We start from the raw sequence: 21,791 nt of genomic DNA, 5'->3' as shown, positions 1-21,791 counted from the left end.
CTGCACCTGGGCCCAGGCATGGTCGTTTGTGATAACGGCCGGAACCTGGTAGCAGCTCTGGAGCTTGCCGGACTCCAACATGTTCCATGCCTGGCCCACGTCTTCAACCTAGTGGTGCAACGTTTCCTAAAGAGCTACCCCAATGTTCCAGAGCTACTGGTGAAAGTGCGGCGCATGTGCGCCCACTTTCGCAAGTCGACAGTAGCCGCTGCTAGCTTAAAATCTCTCCAGCAACGCCTGCATGTGCCACAACACCGGCTTTTGTGCGACGTCCCCACACGCTGGAACTCAACGTTTCAGATGTTGAATAGAGTGGTTGAGCAGCAGAGACCTTTGATGGAATACCAGCTACAAAACCCTAGGGTGCCACAAAGTCAGCTGCCTCAGTTTCACATCCATGAGTGGCCATGGATGAGAGACCTTTGTGACATCCTACGGGTCTTTGAGGAGTCCACAAGGAGGGTGAGCTCTGAGGATGCGATGGTGAGCCTTACAATCCCGCTCTTGTGTGTTCTGAGAGAATCCCTGATTGACATCAGGGATAACTCAGATCACACAGAGGAGTTAGGGATAGCATCCGATCCGTCACAGCTGGAGAGTAGGTCCACACATCTGTCCGCTTCACTGCGTTTAATGGAGGAGGAGGAGGAGGAGGAGGAGGAAGAAGAGTTGTCCGATGATGTGATGGTGATACAGGAGGCTTCCGGGCAACTTCGAATCGTCCCATTGTTGCAGCGCGGATGGGTAGACATGGAGGATGAGGAGGAAATGGAGATTGAACTTTCCGGTGGGGCCAGAGGAGTCATGCCAACTAACACTGTGGCAGACATGGCTGAGTTCATGTTGGGGTGCTTTACAACCGACAAGCGTATTGTCAAAATCATGGAGGACAACCAGTACTGGATCTTTGCTATCCTTGACCCCCGGTATAAAAACAACATCTCGTCTTTTATTCCGGTAGAGGGGAGGGCCAATCGCATCAATGCTTGCCACAGGCAATTGGTGCAGAATATGATGGAGATGTTTCCAGCATGTGACGTTGGCGGCAGGGAGGGCAGTTCCTCCAGTAGGCAACCAAGTTCTCACCGGTCCACACAAACGAGGGGCACACTGTCTAAGGTCTGGGACACCTTGATGGCACCCCCTCGCCAAAGTGCCGCCACGGAGGGTCCTAGTGTCACCAGGCGTGAGAAGTATAGGCGCATGTTGCGGGAATACCTTTCCGACCACAGCCCTGTCCTCTCCGACCCCTCTGCGCCCTACACGTATTGGGTGTCGAAGTTGGACCTGTGGCTTGAACTTGCCCTATATGCCTTGGAGGTGCTGTCCTGTCCTGCCGCCAGCGTCCTATCTGAGAGGGTGTTCAGTGCAGCCGGTGGCATCATCACTGACAAGCGCACCCGTCTGTCAGCTGAGAGTGCCGACCGGCTCACTTTGATAAAAATGAACCACCACTGGGTAGAGCCGTCATTTTTGTGCCCACCTGTGTAAAGCACCCCAACATGAAACTCCATGTCTGTACTCAACCTCTCCAATTCCTCCGCATCCTCATACTCATCCACCATAAGCGTTGCACAATTCTGCTAATACTAGGCTCCCTCCACCCTGATTTCCCCCAACTCTGCTGGTTAGAGGCTCCCTCCACCATGAATTTGCCCAAACTGGGCTGTTTAGAGGCTCCCTCCACCATGAATTGGTCCAAACTGGGGTGGTTAGAGGCTCCCTCCACCATGAATTGGTCCAAACTGGGGTGGTTAGAGGCTCCCTCCACCATTAATTGGTCCAAACTGGGCTGGTTAGAGGCTCCCTCCACAATTAATTGGTCCAAACTGGGCTAATTAGAGGCTCCCTCCACCATGAATTGGTCCAAACTGGGTTTTTTAGAGGCTCCCTCCACCATTAATTGGTCCAAACTGGGCTGGTTAGAGGCTCCCTCCACAATTAATTGGTCCAAACTGGGCTAATTAGAGGCTCCCTCCACCATGAATTGGTCCAAACTGGGTTTTTTAGAGGCTCCCTCCACCATTAATTGGTCCAAACTGGGCTGGTTAGAGGCTCCCTCCACAATTAATTGGTCCAAACTGGGCTAATTAGAGGCTCCCTCCACCATGAATTGGTCCAAACTGGGTTTTTTAGAGGCTCCCTCCACCATGAATTTGCCCAAACTGGGCTGTTTAGAGGCTCCCTCCACCATGAATTGGTCCAAACTGGGCTGGTTAGAGGCTCCCTCCACCATGAATTTCCCAAAACTTGGCTGTTTAGAGGCTCCCTCCACCATGAATTTGCCCAAACTGGGCTGTTTAGAGGCTCCCTCCACCATTAATTGGTCCAAACTGGGCTGGTTAGAGGCTCCCTCCACCATGAATTTGCCCAAACTGGGGTGGTTAGAGGCTCCCTCCACCATTAATTGGTCCAAACTGGGCTGGTTAGAGGCTCCCTCCACCATGAATTTCCCAAAACTTGGCTGTTTAGAGGCTCCCTCCACCATTAATTGGTCCAAACTGGGCTGGTTAGAGGCTCCCTCCACCATGAATTTGCCCAAACTGGGCTGTTTAGAGGCTCCCTCCACCATTAATTGGTCCAAACTGGGCTGGTTAGAGGCTCCCTCCACCATGAATTTGCCCAAACTGGGCTGTTTAGAGGCTCCCTCCACCATGAATTGGTCCAAACTGGGGTGGTTAGAGGCTCCCTCCACCATGAATTGGTCCAAACTGGGGTGGTTAGAGGCTCCCTCCACCATTAATTGGTCCAAACTGGGCTGGTTAGAGGCTCCCTCCACAATTAATTGGTCCAAACTGGGCTAATTAGAGGCTCCCTCCACCATGAATTGGTCCAAACTGGGTTTTTTAGAGGCTCCCTCCACCATTAATTGGTCCAAACTGGGCTGGTTAGAGGCTCCCTCCACAATTAATTGGTCCAAACTGGGCTAATTAGAGGCTCCCTCCACCATGAATTGGTCCAAACTGGGTTTTTTAGAGGCTCCCTCCACCATGAATTTGCCCAAACTGGGCTGTTTAGAGGCTCCCTCCACCATGAATTGGTCCAAACTGGGCTGGTTAGAGGCTCCCTCCACCATGAATTTCCCAAAACTTGGCTGTTTAGAGGCTCCCTCCACCATTAATTGGTCCAAACTGGGCTGGTTAGAGGCTCCCTCCACCATGAATTTGCCCAAACTGGGCTGTTTAGAGGCTCCCTCCACCATGAATTGGTCCAAACTGGGCTGGTTAGAGGCTCCCTCCACCATGAATTTCCCAAAACTTGGCTGTTTAGAGGCTCCCTCCACCATTAATTGGTCCAAACTGGGCTGGTTAGAGGCTCCCTCCACCATGAATTGGTCCAAACTGGGGTGGTTAGAGGCTCCCTCCACCATTAATTGGTCCAAACTGGGCTGGTTAGAGGCTCCCTCCACCATTAATTGGTCCAAACTGGGCTGGTTAGAGGCTCCCTCCACCATTAATTGGTCCAAACTGGGCTGGTTAGAGGCTCCCTCCACCATGAATTTCCCAAAACTTGGCTGTTTAGAGGCTCCCTCCACCATTAATTGGTCCAAACTGGGCTGGTTAGAGGCTCCCTCCACCATGAATTTGCCCAAACTGGGCTGTTTAGAGGCTCCCTCCACCATGAATTTGCCCAAACTGGGCTGTTTAGAGGCTCCCTCCACCATGAATTGGTCCAAACTGGGCTGGTTAGAGGCTCCCTCCACCATGAATTTCCCAAAACTTGGCTGTTTAGAGGCTCCCTCCACCATTAATTGGTCCAAACTGGGCTGGTTAGAGGCTCCCTCCACCATGAATTTGCCCAAACTGGGGTGGTTAGAGGCTCCCTCCACCATTAATTGGTCCAAACTGGGCTGGTTAGAGGCTCCCTCCACAATTAATTGGTCCAAACTGGGCTAATTAGAGGCTCCCTCCACCATGAATTGGTCCAAACTGGGTTTTTTAGAGGCTCCCTCCACCATGAATTTCCCAAAACTTGGCTGTTTAGAGGCTCCCTCCACCATGAATTGGTCCAAACTGGGCTGGTTAGAGGCTCCCTCCACCATGAATTTCCCAAAACTTGGCTGTTTAGAGGCTCCCTCCACCATTAATTGGTCCAAACTGGGCTGGTTAGAGGCTCCCTCCACCATGAATTTGCCCAAACTGGGCTGTTTAGAGGCTCCCTCCACCATGAATTGGTCCAAACTGGGCTGGTTAGAGGCTCCCTCCACCATGAATTTCCCAAAACTTGGCTGTTTAGAGGCTCCCTCCACCATGAATTGGTCCAAACTGGGCTGGTTAGAGGCTCCCTCCACCATGAATTGGTCCAAACTGGGGTGGTTAGAGGCTCCCTCCACCATTAATTGGTCCAAACTGGGCTGGTTAGAGGCTCCCTCCACCATTAATTGGTCCAAACTGGGCTGGTTAGAGGCTCCCTCCACCATGAATTTGCCCAAACTGGGGTGGTTAGAGGCTCCCTCCACCATTAATTGGTCCAAACTGGGCTGGTTAGAGGCTCCCTCCACAATTAATTGGTCCAAACTGGGCTAATTAGAGGCTCCCTCCACCATGAATTGGTCCAAACTGGGTTTTTTAGAGGCTCCCTCCACCATGAATTTGCCCAAACTGGGCTGTTTAGAGGCTCCCTCCACCATGAATTGGTCCAAACTGGGCTGGTTAGAGGCTCCCTCCACCATGAATTTCCCAAAACTTGGCTGTTTAGAGGCTCCCTCCACCATTAATTGGTCCAAACTGGGCTGGTTAGAGGCTCCCTCCACCATTAATTGGTCCAAACTGGGCTGGTTAGAGGCTCCCTCCACCATTAATTGGTCCAAACTGGGCTGGTTAGAGGCTCCCTCCACCATTAATTGGTCCAAACTGGGCTGTTTAGAGGCTCCCTCCACCATTAATTGGTCCAAACTGGGCTGGTTAGAGGCTCCCTCCACCATGAATTTGCCCAAACTGGGCTGTTTAGAGGCTCCCTCCACCATGAATTGGTCCAAACTGGGCTGGTTAGAGGCTCCCTCCACCATGAATTTCCCAAAACTTGGCTGTTTAGAGGCTCCCTCCACCATTAATTGGTCCAAACTGGGCTGGTTAGAGGCTCCCTCCACCATGAATTGGTCCAAACTGGGGTTTTTAGAGGCTCCCTCCACCATGAATTGGTCCAAACTGGGGTTTTTAGAGTCTCCCTCCACCATGAATTGGTCCAAACTGGGGTTTTTAGAGTCTCCCTCCACCATGAATTGGTCCAAACTGGGGTTTTTAGAGGCTCCCTCCACCATGAATTTGCCCAAACTCTGCTGGTTAGAGGCTCAATCCACCCTGATTTTCAAAACAAATGTTGGTGCCAACCTCAACTTACTACAAGGGCCAAATTCACTGCTGGTGACAAGCTCTCCTCACTGCAAGTGCCAAATACACATGTTTCAAGGTGTTTTCCTACTGTCAGAGAGGTGGTATTGAGTGTGTAAAGTGTGTAGTTGTTAGGCTGTGATGTTGGGGTAATAGAGGGTCTTTGGTGTGTTAGATGCCCCCAGACATGCTTCCCCTGCTGTCCCAGTGTCATTCCAGAGGTGTTGGCATCATTTCCTGGGGTGTCATAGTGGACTTGGTGACCCTCCAGACACGGATTTGGGTTTCCCCCTTAACGAGTATCTGTTCCCCATAGACTATAATGGGGTTCGAAACCCGTTCGAACACACGAACATTGAGCGGCTGTTCGAATCGAATTTCGAACCTCGAACATTTTAGTGTTCGCTCATCTCTATCTACCACACTATCGGCTTTCCCGTTATGTACACCAAGGTTGGAGGTGTCAGTGCCATTATAATGGCACCAATCTCTGCCCACTCTCAGAAGGGCATTCCTGGCAGTCTAGCTGGCCCCCTGACTGTACTTACCCATAGACTAGTACTGGGGGGAGTTGTTCACAGCTTAGCGTCATGGCTGGGCAGTAAGGAACACCCTCCCCAACAGTACAAAGCTATGGATGAGTACTGTCAGGAGTAGAGATGAGCGAACACTAAAATGTTTGGGGTTCAAAATCTGATTCGAACAGCCGCACACTGTTCGACTGTTCGAACTGGTTTTGAACCCCATTATAGTCTATGGGGGGAAATGGCAGAGGAATAGGGCAGGACAGCGCTCACAGGTCCAATAGATTTTATTAATAAGAAGAATTGCTGTCACATCCAAACCAGGTGAGAGGCCACCAGGTCTGATACATTCATTACAATTATCTATACTATAAAGTGTGCTCGGTGTTTTTCTATCTTTTACAATTCTATGGGGGGAAATGCTCGTTTCAGGGGTACGTAAAATTCGATCAAATTCTACTTACCAAGTCCATGAGTGAGGGTCGGGCTGGATTCTTCTCCCTGCGCAGCGTCCCCGCGTCCTCTTCCGGCCTTGAATTCACTCTGCTAGGCATCGGGCCTGGGCAGAGCCGACTGCACATGCCCACACTACAAGCGGACATGCTCAGTCAGCTCTGCCCAGGCCCAATGCCTGGCAGAGTGAATTCAGAGCCGGAAGACGCCGCAGGGACGCTGCGCAGGGAGAAGACTTCTAAAGGTAAGATAAGAACCAGCGTTGATTGGCAGAATGTATAGCATTCTGCCAATCAACGCTGGTTCTGCATTGAATCTTAAATTCGAACAGCTAGTAGTACTCAATCGAGTACGAGTATTTCAAATACCGCAGTATTCGTTCGAACACCTACTCGATCGAGTACTACTCGTTGTTCGAAGTTAAGATTCAATGCAGAACCAGCTGATTGGCAGAATGCTATACATTGCCAATCAACGCTGGTTCTTCAGGAGGAATGTTCCTCACAGTCCGTCAAGAACGCACTTCTGACAGTGAGCAAAGATTGGTGCCATTATAATATCACTGATATCTTCAGCCCCAGGACATATAACAGGAAAGCGCATTGTCGGCTTTCTAGCAGTATATAAAACTGCATGTGCCCAAGGACATGAAAGGTCCTCTTTAAATGTTTCAGATTCTCAAAGTAATTTTCATATCAGACAAAGGTAATCTAGAGAAGATACAAAAAGTAGTTTTTAAATGATGATTTGTTTTATTAAAGGAATTAACTGTGATCAACCTAAAATTTGGGAAGGTTGAGTTCAATTTCACTAGCCACAACCAGGCCTGAATACTGCCAGACCTGTAGAATAAGGACATCACCTAAATAGGAGTGGAATAGAAGTATGCTAAAAGATGCCTTAGCTAAGGTTAGTGTTCATGATTCAACAATCATAAAGAGACTGGGCAAAAATGATCTCCACAAGAGATTTCCAAGTGGAAACCATTGCTGACTATAAAGAACACAAAGGCCCATCTCATATTTGCCAAAAGACATTTTGACTTTTTGGAAAATATTCTGTGGACTGAGGAGTGGAAAGTGAAATTTTTTGGAAAAAATCCATTTGAGATGCAATGGCATAACCTTAAATCGTAGATTGTAAGCCCTCACGGGCAGGGCCCTCTACCCCACTGTGCCAGTCAGTCATTGTTAGTATTATATCTACCTGTATATTTTGTGTATTGTATGTAACCCCCAAATATAAAGCACCATGGAATTAATGGTGCTATATAAATAAATAATAATAATAATAATAATAATAATAATAATAATAAATAGGAACTTTCCAGACTTCAACCAATTCAAGTTCTTAGCATCTGTTAATAGGCTCCTTTCCACTGATTGCAGCACAGTTGGAATTTTCTCTCTAGCACTCCACCATTCCTGAGCAACAAGCACGGTTAGTTTTGGTGCCATTTAAGCTCTGTAATGACAGAAGGAGCGGTGTCAGGCAGGGAGTGTGAGTCAGAGCTCCAATCAGAGGCAGCCAATGTCAGAACTCAGAATCACACTCCTTGTCTGCTCCTGCCTGACACTGCCCCCCTGACAGTAAAGAGCCTAAATAGCATGTGAAGCTTCAAAAGCATTGATTGTTCAGGAACAAGCCATTCAACTAGAAAACCCTCCATTGTGGCTGAATTAATACAATTCTGCAAAGAGTGAGACAAAATTCCTCTATGGTTGATGTTAAAGACTTGTAGACATTTATGGCAAATGCTTGATTGTGATTATTAGGTTTAGGGGGAAATTACTTTTATATATAGGGCTAGATTGGTTTGGATAGTTTTTTCCCTTAAATAATAAATTCAATCATAATTGAAAAGCTGCATTTTGTATTCATTCAGGTTATTATAGGTATTGAAATTTGTTTGATAATCTGAAAGTGTTGTAAAGTATGTAAGTATGGCAAAAAAAAAAAAAAAAAAGTTAAAAAAAAGTAATCTGTAAGGGGAAAATACTTTTTTACATCACTGTATATCTGCACCCACCGTCTCTCAGTCTGCAGGATTTTCTGCATGACCCCATAACAAAGAATCTTTTATAAATCATACAGAAAACATAGGGATTAATTCCCATCATTTATCATTTCAATTAAAGGAATAGCTCAGCATGTGGCAACGTCTCCTCTTCCAGGAGCTGAAATGTAAATCCCAGTCTTGAGTCTTATTTCGTTCATCAGTAGTGTGGTACCATTGATCTGTGATAAAAATAGAAAATTTACTATGTTTACAAAGATCTGAACTCTTTTCATAGACCTGATTTACACATTGAGGTGAATTGGTTAGTTATAAAAAAAAAACAGGTGATGCATTGATACTACAAGCTCGCGGCCAAGATGTTTTGGCTCGATCATTTGGCTCTAACCTTACTTGGGATATGAAGCCAGACAGCACAAAGGAAAGGAGAAAATTAAGAAAGGAAGTGTTGGAATTGTTTTTTTCAAATTATTTTTCTGTGTTTAGTATTAATTTTCAATGCAATTTATTGTATTCCTACTGGAGTGTTGTTCCAATTCATCATTATTCATTGGCCTATTGGATGGGAATTGGTCAACTCACCTAGAACCTGCACCATATACCTACACACCACTGTGTCTTTGGTCTACGGTATTACAATTATGTCACAGTATTTATTCCTAGACTGTACTTTAGTGTAATGATGACACAATCGCCTCACTATATATTTTTTTTTTTTTTTACTCTTAGGCTACGTTTTATATTGATGATGTCACAGATTTGTTTATCATTTATATTTTATATTCTAAATTAAAGATAGCACAATAGACCATGAACCTGGTTTATTAAGAGTATCTAGGAGGATTCAACTTTCATTTCTTTAACTGTAAAGGACAATGATAGATACACTATGATTTGTTACTATGAGGCCCTGCATTTGGTATTCCATTCGGGGAGTCCAATTGGGCACAGAATACCAAATGCATTGACAAGCAGTAAGCTTATGAAAGCACACAGACCCCATAGACTATAATGGGGTCTGTGTGTTTTCCGCACGGGGTCCACACGGAACATGCGGATAGAAAAGTAGTTCATGAATTACTTTCCTCTCCGCATGACTCGTGCGGACACTGTGGAAAACACACAGACCCCATTATAGACTGTGGGATCTGTGTGCTTTCATAAGTTCACCTCTTGCCAATATGTTCAGTATTCTGTTTGGGGGTCCCCAGGCGGACTCCCCGAAAGGAATACCGAGCGCAGATGTGAACCAGGCCTGAGACATAAGGTTGGTATTTTCTTGGTCAATAAAACCCCATATTTCTTTAATATTTTGTAATCTATTATAGTAATGTCATCGTACTGTTTGTTTCTGGCTGATAATGTCACAAAGTACTTGAGTTTATCTCTATGTTGTGTTCCATGTCGATAATGTCACAAATGTCTGTGTCTTTATATTTATACTAAGTTCTATTATGATGACGCCACTGTGTGTTTCTTTATTATGAGGGTTATTATTATTGGGATACTATATGGAATATTCCCTGGCAATGTAGAAAACATTACTGTTTTATCTTCATAATAGAATAAAGAAACAAAAAATTAAGAAAAATACCATTGTGAATATGATCACAACAGTGTTTGTCATTATTATTATCCAGTGTTTTGTTGAAATGATATTGTAAGATGGTGGAAGCTGCCACCCACCACAGTTGTATCATAAGTCTAGTTTGCAAGAGTCCCAAGTCCCAACTCAAGACAGATCTTACCATTATTTGCATGTATTATCTGTCCATTTTCTGTACATATTGTATGGTTCACTAATACTGATATGGTTGCACTGTAATACTGTAAACTTGTATTATGGTACAGTCACTTTAATTGTTTACTGTTGCATCATCGTACCATTTATTATTCTAACATGTTTTGGAGAAGAAGAGGAGAGGTGAGATGATTCCCCAGTATGCTGAGTTCTATTATCTATAGGCTTTTTGGGTAGTTGGTGTAGTAAAGGTCACCTAGGACACATGTTACAATACTGCAATGGAGGACACTTGTTACAATATCATTGCCTTTATAATAGGCTTTGCTCAATAGCAATGGTATCCCTATGGCCTATGTACCCATTTAAAAGCTGTTTTCTATTTCAATTTTGTCTCATTAAACTGCATGTATGTCTTCATTTATAGTCTGCCGTCTACTGTTATCCCGTGGCAATGGTATTTTAGCTTTACTACTAGTTTGTGTTCTACCGTCTATTGATGACATCACAAACATCTGTGTTTGTTGCCTCTTTAGGCTGTCTTTTATAATGTTGGTGTCATATCCATGTCATAAGAGTGTAAGTATTTATTCCTAGGCCAAGTTCTACCGTAATGATAATGAATTGGCCTCTGTATAAGCTAAATTCTATTACACTATAGCTTCATTTATAGAAGCACATATAATAAAGATGTCACCATATTGCCTGCTTTAGGCTAAGGCTCTATGGGGTGTCCCACAGCAAAAAAGCGCTGTGGGAAAAACCATGGCGGCAATGCATTGCGGTTCTTGCAGCAGCGCTCTAGACAGAAAGTTTTTCAGTCTTTCTGTAAGTATAATTAACATGCTCCGATTTCCAAAACCACTCCAGTTTTGGAAATTGTCCACATGGCGTTTCTTACCGCAAAGTAGGCATAGGATTTGCTAGAATCCCATCCACTTTGCCCTGACTGTATAACACCGAGATTTTTCCCGCTGCTTTTCCACCTCGTGGGCCTTTAGCCTCGAACAGGTTTTCAAGGCAAATAATATTGATGCCTCATCAGTATCAGATTGGAGAGGGTCCTACACCTAGCATCTCTGCCATTGAGATGTTCTTTACAGCTGCTATATAGAGAACAGAGCTGGAAGCAGATAACTGAGTTTTCAGCTTAACTCACATTCACTTGCATAGGAGCTGCAGTAGCTTCATACAACAGCTACACAGAGAACGGCGCTATCTGCTTCCGACTCTGCTCTCCATATAGCTGATTGGTGTTTTTTTCAGGTATTTATCAGTACAGTTGCTAAACAATATAATTTGGCCCAAAAATCAATTTAATGTCTTCTAGTGATGATATTATGATAGCATTTATTCCCAGGTTGTATTCCATTTAAATGATCTCACAATACTGATATACTGTTCTGTGATTTATTGTTATAGTGTCACAATATTGTTTGTCTTTATGTAACGTCTCTGCCTGTTCTGGTCTCTGCGCCACCCTTCGCTCTCACGCTGTGGTGCAGGAGGTGTATCCAGTTTGATTCTTTGCTTAGTGTTTTTCATTGAGCAGTGTTCACACTGTGCAATCTCTGTAATTGATTTTCCACCACATCTGCCTGCCTTCACCTTCATTTCCCTCTGCTCCTCTAATAGTTAAGTTTAGCCTTGCTCTGTGATTGACAGCCTATCTTCCTATCAGGTCCATGGCGGGTTCTTCCTCCCTATTTATTCTTGGCTCACATTCACTTTGGTCCTTGCTATTGCCTTGTGCGTGCTGGCTTTTCTCTCGCTGTTTGTTCTTGTATTCTGATTCTTGACCTCTGGCTTTCCCTTTTTACTGCTCTTTTGAATATCTATTTTGACACTGCATTGCTTGACTGTTACTGACCCCTGGCTAGCTTACCTCCCTTGTTGTTGTTTGTCTTGTCCGTGTTTTGTGTGTCACGTATTTAGGAAGGCTTCGTCATCCAGTTGTCACCTATTACCTAGGATAGGACCGGCAAGCAGGAAGGGACAGTGGGGGGTTTCAGACCAGGGCTCACTGCCTCTTGTGCCCCTTTCCCAGGGTTTCCAGCAGCTATTGGGGAATTTCTCCTATTTCAATTCCCTTACACTTTACTTATAAGTTGTGTTTTATCTTGATGATGTGACAATGGGTAGTGTCTTCCTTTATATACTACTTTCAATTGTTAATGTGCCTATAATTTATGGCTAAATTCCTATACTATTAGTAGAGCATAGAGCAGTGACAGGACTATAGAGTGCACCGGCAGTCAGAAAATAAGGAGGAGTGGTCCCGCTGGAGGAAGTTTGAAAGGAAGACAGGTAAGTGTAATGGGATGGATGGGAGGGAACAGCAGTAGTGACATTCCATTTCTGGAAATGGGGAAAATAGATCGTTACCATAAAACCAGAAAATGTCCTTGTGTCATGGGTAATTATTAGAGATGAGCGAGTAGTGTTCGATCGAGTAGGTGTTCGATCGAATACTACGGTATTTGAAATATTCGTACTCGATCGAACACTACTAGCTGTTCGAAGTTTAATGTTCGATGCAGAACCAGCGTTGATTGGCAGAATGCTATACATTCTGCGAATCAACGCTGGTTCTTCTCTTACCTTTCTGAAGTCTTCTCCGTGCAGCGTCCCCGCGTCTTCTTCTGGGTGGAATTCACTCTGCCTAGGCAGAGCCAACTGCACACGCGCGGGCATGCACGTGCATACACGCGCATGCGCAGTCGGCTCTACCTAGGCCGGATGCCTAGGCAGAGTGAATTCCACCCGGAACAGGACGCGGGGAACCTGCGCTGGGAGAAAACTTCAAGCAGAATCCAGCCCGACCCTCACTCATGGACTTGGTAAGTATGATTTTATCGAATGTTGCCTACCCCTGAAATGAGCATTTCCCCCCATAGACTATAATGGGGTTCGAAATCCGTTCGAACAGTCGAACAGTGTGCGGCTGTTCGAATCGGATTTCGAACCTTGGACACTTTAGTGTTCGCTCATCTCTAGTAGTTATACATTTTTGATAAATTATGTCATTTAGAAAGTAGGCGGAGGGATAAATTAGTGTAGGAATTAGTTTTTATCCTGGACAACCCCTTTAATGATTTCATAGAAGTCTGTGTCTTCACTTATGGGCTGTGCTATATTGTGATATATTTATTAACATTTGACCATGAAAATTAAAATTTTAAATTTAATGAAATGTTGATTTAGCCCTAAATATGTCATTTTTACAAAGGCGAAAATGCATGTTAATATTTTGATTCAATTTCTTCTGAATACTAGCATTATTTTGAGGGGGCATGTCTATGTAACATTTGTAAAGCCCTTAAAATACTGGCAGAATAAAAAAAGTAATGCCATTTTGAAAAAACCCACAAAACATTGGGCAGTGAAAATGAAAAAAAAAAAATAGTTTTTTTGCAATAAAATATCACTTTATCCACAAATTTTTCATTTTCACAAGAAGTAGTAGGGCAAAGTATTACCTCCAATTTGTTACGCAATTTCTCCTGAGTAAATTAGTACATATGTGGATGAAAACTACTGTTGGGCAAATGGCAGGTTGAAGATGTAAAAAAGCATCACTAGGCTTTTGGAGAGCAGATTTTGTTAGATTCAAGCACCATAATGCCTGTGCAGAGCCAGTAAGGTGTTAATTCAGTGGAAAGTACCAAGAATGAACTTCTTTTGGAAACTGCACCCCTCAAGAAATTTGACAAAGAATATAATGACCATATTGATCCCAGATGGTTTCTAAAAATAAATGTACCCTAGATGCAGGGCTTATTCTGGCTTTTCTGCTGCCTGAGGCGTAAATTGAAATGCACCTCATCTCCCGAAGTTAGAAAATTAGGCTTGACTACCACTGTGTGTGCATCACTCAGCACTGAAGCCGCCTGACTGAGAAACATCCCTGGCGTATGTCCAATGATTGAAATGTTTGAAAGAAGCTAGGGATATACACCCAGCCCCAGTGCTCAGTTTAAGGCTAAGGTCCCATTTGGCATCCTGCAGCAAAAAGGCACTGAGGGAAAAACTGCGGTGGAACGCATCATGGTTCTTCCTGCAATGGGGAAACTGCTGGCGTTTCCATAGGTATAATTGACATGTTGCGATTTCCAAAACCGGGCTGGTTTTGGATATCACTGCCTGTCCACAGCACTGTTTTTACCACAAAGTGAGCATGGGATTCGCTAGAATCCCATCCACTTTGCTCTGACTGTAAAACTCTGCAATATATTTTTCAGAAGCAAATTCACAGCAAATGGCGAAAAGTGAAAACTGCAGTTTTTCCAGAAATTTGCCATTTCAATATGTTGTGGCAATTCACACTGTAATAGTATGACAGCTTACACAAACCCCTTGACAGCTCTGCTGTACTATTATGTTGCATGTCTCGAAGGGGTTAAAAAGTACAAACATAAAACATTGTAAACAAAGTATTATCTTAATGATATTTTAAATAATAAAAAAAAATAGAAACCCAAATATATGAAATAGATTCTTTTGTTTAGGGCCACCAATATGATGTAGTAATATGCAAAAATATCTAGCTCCGGAGTAAATCACACAGCTCAGAGTACCCCTGTTTATTATTGCTAAGAAAATTTGGAAAAGTGCTATGAAACAGACACACGGAACACATACAGATGCGATATAGTATAATATCTTATCACGGGAGACAACGTGAAGGTAAAATGAAAAATGTTTTTCCAGTGGCTTTTCATTGGTTTTTGATTCCTTATGTGATAAGTTATCACACTGCAGCAGGTTAACTGATTGCATAAGTCCAGAATAACTTTACTATATCTGTATGTTGACATTGTTTTAGTTCTGATGCTTTGTCCTTAAAATGAATATATACTGGGGAGAGAAAATAAAATTTATATTAGAAATCTTACAAAAATTTTCATGAACTGCTTAATCTTCACTGTGACTTGCGTTACATTTGGTAAAACTGCATTTTATGGCTTTTCATTTTCATTTGAAGATATTATAGTAAAGAATTAAATGAATCCCATATATTTTATACATTTATACATTGTCATTGTATTATTTGTTATTTTACAGGTCCACCAGTAAATGTCACTTGCAACATATTTGTCAACAGCTTTGGATCGATTGCAGAAACGACTATGGTATGTACAAGGCAACAATAGCAATGATATGGATGCTTGCTCTGAAAGTGTTTCAATTACCAATGCCTGATTTCTAACAAAGGCTGCTAGATTTGCTTTCTAAATGGTTATCTTTTTAAAAATTGTCAAAAAATGAAATCTATTGGAAATAACAAAAAGTAAAAAGAATTATTATAACTTTGTGTTTTGTGTTGTCTTATAATGTTATATATGCTATCACTTTTTTCACATCTTGTCCTGGTTACATACTGTAGTTTTGACTCAAATGTTGATGTAAGAAAAACGAATCAGCTGGGCTGGTTTGCCTCCCATATTATAATAAACTGGATGTGACCCATTCGAATACACTCCTGTATTCTAGCTTCTGTATTTTAAATCAAAAAAGTATATTGAAGTTTTATCATGGGTATAGCAAAGCATGTCTGGTTAGTCCTGAAGAGGTTCCTCAGATACAGCTGAATATACTGTATATCATCAGTGTTTACAGCTCATTGCCTAGGTTTCAGATCACCTCTAATATACATCTCTAGTGGTTGAGCTGATGAAGTCGCTCACTGTTCCTGGTCACTTATATTGTCTGCTCTTTCACATTCTCTGTAAATTGCTCTCAGTTGCAGAACCTTGATAAGATCTACAACATTGGTTGATTTATATAACAGTTATCTCTGTATGTAAATCTAGCGTAACAGTGCAATTTAGAACAAGCACAGAATACAGTTTTGGCCTGAGAGGACCTTTCACCACCTCCAACAAGTTTTTTACATCATTTAATAGGGACTGCTCAACTGATTCTGGCTCAGCTGGGGGTTTTTTTCCTCTAGCCTCCACCATTTCCAAGCAATCAGTGCTGTTAGTTTTGATATGCTATTTAGTCTCTGTACTGGCAGAAAGCAGTGTGTAAGGAGCAGACAGGGGATCTGGAATGGAGCTCAGAGTCACACTCCTGCCTGACATCGCCCTCCTAACATTATAGCGTAAATTGCACATTAGGCATCAAAACTAACTGCGCTTGGTGCTCGTGAACAATAGGGGCTAGAGAAAAATCCCAACTATGCTGGAATCACTGGAGCAGCAACTATTCACAAACACTAAGAACTTGGATTTGTGGATGTGGTGAAAGGTTCTCTTTAATAACAAATATGTGCAGAATTTCTATTAATAATGTATTCAAAATGGTTCTATGCATTATAAATAAATGGTAAAACACTGAAAAAAATGAGGCATGTGGTGTGAACTGTAAATATATAGTACAAAGAAGATTTTCAGACAAACCTTTTGTCTCCTTTTGCCCAGTAGTCGTTGTATACCCTGGCTCGGTTATACCATAGCTATTTCACAGACTAGTATCTAGACTAGAAATCTTCAGATTATCTTTTAAGAATGTCTTCATTAAAGCATGAGAAATCTTCAGAATCTGTACAGGGCTATTGTGTTATGTAATGTAGTACACAAGTAAATATAGATGAAATCTCAAACGGTAAAACCTATCAGTTCATAGTTTGCTAATGAAAAGTGGGAGGTCAATATCTTACAATCCTAAAAAAGAGCTGCAACATTAAATGTAGTATTTAAGTAGAGATGAGCGAGTAGTACTCGATCGAGTAGGTATTCGATCAAATACTACGGTATTCGAAATACTCATACTCGATCGAGTACCACTTGCTATTCGAATGTAAAAGTTCGATGCAGAACCAGCATTGATTGGCAGAATGCTATACAGTGGGCCAATCAACACTGGTTCTTCTCCTACCTGTAGAAATCTTCTCTGTGCAGCTTCCCTGCGGCGTCTTCCGGCTCTTCATTCACTCTGCCAGGCATCGGGCCTGGGCAGAGCCGACTGCGCATGTCCGCTTGTAGTGTGGGCATGCGTAGTCGGCTCTGCCTAGGCCCGATGCCTGGCAGAGTGAATTCAGATCCGGAAGATGCCGCGGGGACGCTGCAAGGGGAAGACTGCTCGGAGGATCCAGCCCGACCCTCACTCATGGACTTGGTAAGTATAATTTGATCGAACGTTGCCTACCCCTGAAACAAGCATTTTCCCCCCATAGACTATAATAGGGTTCGATATTCGATTCGAGTATTTGAATATTGAGGGGCGATTCGAAATGAATATCGAGTATCGAACGTTTTACTGTTCACTCATCTCTATATTTAAGTGATCAGAAAGTCAAGAAGATAAGATAAGAACAGTAGGTCTGAAGCTGCTAAAAAAAGGAGTTTTCTATTACAACCAAATCATTTTACTCAAATCAGTATAGGTCAGTACTTCTATATATGTGTCCTGCATAATCCTCAGGATGTTTCTGAGTGAGAAAGAGAGTTATGAAGCAGATTCTTCTCTACTTACTGTATGCAGTCTAGGACGGATAACCACAAACCTCCATCTCAGAGAGAATACAAACTCCAGAACATGCATAGGGGAAGACAACCCAGTGGTCAGTTTTAAAACCCATCCTGCATGTCCGACTTTGTGTCCATGCAAAAGAAATAGTTTCCTTGTGGAGAGGCTTCATATGGACACCGGCAGTTTGCTTTAAAATCCCATTCAAATAAATGGCTTTTAAAACTGATCGCCGGGAAGCCGTCCCCTATGTAGTTTTCCCAGAGAATAGGATGGAGCGGGCGGAAACGGGCACAAGTGTGAACACCCCCTTAGACTGCAGGGATGAAGCCATGATGATAACATGAGCTCGCTGCTGTCAGTCTTTGCAGTCAGTTACTGTGATTCATTGCACAAGGTGTCAAAGTAATGTCATAGCTGGAACCTAGTAAACAAGATGGGGATAACTAGAGCTACAGAGCTGGAGGGGCAGGGGATTAATTAACAATAAAAGTTATGTATGCTATTTGACAACCTTGCCTATCTCAGCTACATTTTTCTCCATTCCCAATTTAATTTCATAGACTAAAAATTTCCTAAACACTTTCTCTGCACTAATGCTGACAGAATCCATTTAGACAACAGAGGATTTGATCTGTTAGCACCCTGGCTGAGCTAGATCTGATAGCTATCCATAGTCGGCAAGGAGTTTGTATGGGTTTGCTTGGGTTTCCAACAGGTAATCCGGTTTCCTTCCACACTCCAAAGACATACTGGTAGGGAATGTAGATTGTGATCCCTACATAGGACAGTGACCGACAATGTCTGTAAAGTGCTGCGGAATATGATGGTGCTATACAAGTAAACTAAATAATAATAGTTACTAACATACTGAATGTCAACTGAATGAATGCACAGAAAGTCTAAATTATTCATGCTAAAAAAATCATTTTACTTCATTTTTCTTGGTGATGGAAAATATGATGAGGATGCTAAATATTATTTTGCTGCATTCATTTTTTTCTAGTATGATATAAGGATGTAAAGTTTTTTGATATATACAACATCACAATGCCAGTTTATAAGCCTCTTGGTGCTGTCCATGTTTCTTCTCACTATGGTTTAGTTCCTTTTGTTTTCTGTAACACATTATGCAAATCCCATTATGAAAATGTGTTTGTTTTCATATAAAGCAGAGAAACAGTCAAATAGGACACAGCTGCTGATTTTCCTGGTCATTTCAATTTTGTAGGCACCAAATGTTAATGCAAAACAATTCAGGCAACCAACCAAGTGCCATTCTACAGTTCTAAATAAATGTTACAATTGTGGCTCGATGAAAATATGCTGAGTATGTAAACACAGAATGTCCTATATTACAATTGGATACTTCCTACAGTGGCAAAGTATATAATTAAAGGGGATTTCCAGGACTTATTAATTAATTGATGGTCATCAATTAAAAATTTGGGGGGGGAGGCTGATTTCCTCTGTAACTGGGGCTGGTACATTTAGCCTCCTGCCAATAACTATAGATCTAATATGGGTCCTGTAGGACCCAGCAGCTCTAACAGCCTTTGATGCCAGCAGATCACAAGACTGGAGGGTCAAAGGGCAGCAGCATCATGGCGGTGCCCATTGCTGTGTATACAGTAATAAACCATCCCTGCCTTCTCTAGTGGAGCTTCGGCAATTGTTACAGCCGGCTCCCCATTTCAGCAGCTGCACGATTTTGTGCATGTACTGAAAACTGCAAAGACATACTGACATTCCGGTACATCCTTGCAGAACTAGACAATCACTCTGCAGACATAAAATCCTAATGGACTTACTTAGTACAGTTGTCTTTCAGCATATAAATGTGTAATTTTTTTTTGTTGTTGTCTGTTTCCCAAAACACGTTAGGGAGTCTAGCTTATAGTGCAACTGTCATTTTGTTTGACCTTTCAGAATATGCTTTTATATACATGTACTTGAAGAGTTACACTATATCTGTCGATTATATGTCATGTAGTGTACAATGTCTAGCAATTTCACCTCTGCATGCTATGTCTGAAGTCTGCAGTTCTCCCTGAGAGGGTGGCTACATACTTGTCATATACTGCCCACAGTCAGAGGAGGAGATTCTGCTCTATAAGTGTCTCTCCCATTCTTATTCTTCTCACATTCTCTCTCACAAACATTGCCAGGACCATGCATATACTATATGTAAGTTCATATCTGCGCTGGAGACTCCACCACAAAAACTGTTAGAGATCGGCAGAGAGAAAAGTTCTGCATGGAGGACACCCGGCAGTCAATGAGGTCCGTCGGTGTCCCCAGGTAACTACTGTTTTAGTGGTCCAGCTTTCTGTTACATATAGTTACATAGTAGATGAGGTTGGATAAAGACATCCATAAAGTCCAACCTATAACCCTACAATCCCTACAGTGTTGATCCAGGGGAAGGCAAAAAACCCCATGAGGCTCATGCCAATTGCCCTATTTCAGGGGAAAAAATTCCTTCCCGGCTCCAAATCTGGCAGTCAGTATAAAAGCCCTGGATCAACGTGTCCTTAAAATCTAGAGACCATAACCTGTTATATTTTTCTCTTGTTTGAGACCCGAACATCGAAGAGCCCGGCACAGATGTGAGTCTTGCCTAAGCCTGCCTTTCTTCTCTTATCTATTGCACTTCATGCTCACTCCTCAGTAGACTTCTCTAGACGTGTAATCGTATATATCTGACCTGCACTCCATATCAAGATGGATATATCAGGGATTTTTTAGTGTGAAAGGTGGTTTGGTAGCTGAATAAGGAAGTACAAGGATTGTTGAATTGACTTAACCTATTTAAGTGGTTTAGACACTTTTTACATCTTAATCAACACTTCTAAAAAAATGTCTAGAAAAATGGGTATGGCTAAAATAAATCCTAGATTTATTAACAGGTTTCAGTTTGAAGCAAAATATTGGTTGCAGGTCATCAGCCAAGGGAGGCCAAATATATCACACAGTCTATCACACAGTGTGTGGTATTGTAAAAAAAAATTGCAGTGTTTCTGCATGAACAGTCTATTTTTATCTGGGCTGACTTTACAACTGTGGTCATAAATCTTATAAATTGTGTTTATTGCATGGGAGTGGAAGGTGTAAGCTAGCCACACAAGCCTCTACAGGGGGAAATATGCTGACCACTGTTTATTCAATTGGTCAATTAGTCAAGTGATTAATTAGTCAATTACTGGAGTAGTGGTAGGACCGAGAGTGGTGCAAGTTAGCACTCCTCCTATAGGTATCAGCGGGGTGAGGAAAGCGTGCTAGAAAGAGAGATGCCACTGCACTTACGCATGCACAGGCTCCTGACTCTTATGTACTATGACCAGTATATCATTTAAGCCATAAGTAGAGATTTTCTTTAGTACATTTTACTCCGAGGACCTGAAGTGATGTTAGATGCAGTGCACCTTTTATTCTACAATATTTTTTGGTAACATCTAAAAAAATGATTTTCTGATTGGCTGTAATTAAAATATTGCTTTATTTGCTGCTACATCTTGCATGCATATAAATAATGGATTCCACTCCAACTAAAAATATGGATTACAAATAATGGGCAAAAGAGAAGAATCAAAGGTGCATCAAAGCAACCTGTTAGATAGTAGATGAGGCTTTCAATTTCCATTTATTTTCAATGGTGGAAAATGTCATAGAGAAGAAATGTAACAAAGCTACTACAATATGGAGGCATCTATAAAATTAGAGTGCTAACAAAAGCTTATGCCATAGAACCAGCTCTTGAGTGAACAAGTAGCATTTAGATAGGATAGACCTGAGTGTATCCCTTTAAAGACAATGTATAAATTAGACATGAAAAAATGAATTTTACATAAGGTAGTGGTCACCTAGAGATTAAAAATGTGCCCTCAGTTTCAGTTTCTAATGTCCAATACCTTGATGTGCTACAGAGAGAACTTTTTTCCCTCACTTGGTCAAAATGGCCATGAAAAACATCCATTTTTCATGGCTGTTTTGCGCAGGTCCCAGATACATTGCCATGTATGGAGGGTTCTGTAAAAACAGACAATAGAGCATGACCTGTACTGATGGTTTGTTACAAAGGACCCCCATTTAAAGACAGCACACTGATCTCCTCATGGTGACCTGCAAGGGGTTTAACACTCAGAAGGGAGAGCTGACAAAATGAGTTAATAAGCCACCCATTGATTTCAATGTGTAGCGCGCGTAAGACAGCACCCATTGAAGTCAATGGGAATCTGTTTTATAGCGCTCAC

General features: G+C 42.6%; 1 protein-coding gene across 2 annotated transcripts in view; it reads left to right on the top strand.

Moving 5' to 3' along the window:
- GLRA3 (glycine receptor alpha 3) overlaps window positions 1-21,791 on the top strand; it is a 169,678-nt gene that overhangs the window by 65,566 nt on the left and 82,321 nt on the right. For both annotated transcript variants that reach the window (XM_075258387.1, XM_075258378.1), the window contains exon 3: window positions 15,130-15,197. In XM_075258387.1, coding sequence (XP_075114488.1) covers window positions 15,130-15,197 — 68 coding nt within the window. The remainder of the gene's footprint in view (window positions 1-15,129; window positions 15,198-21,791) is intronic.

This window comes from Leptodactylus fuscus, chromosome 1 (genome assembly GCF_031893055.1).
Source record: "Leptodactylus fuscus isolate aLepFus1 chromosome 1, aLepFus1.hap2, whole genome shotgun sequence".
In the NCBI taxonomy this organism is placed as follows: Eukaryota; Metazoa; Chordata; class Amphibia; order Anura; family Leptodactylidae; genus Leptodactylus; species Leptodactylus fuscus.
Note: the sequence above shows the minus strand (reverse complement) of the source record. Positions and strands in the feature narration are given on the sequence as shown.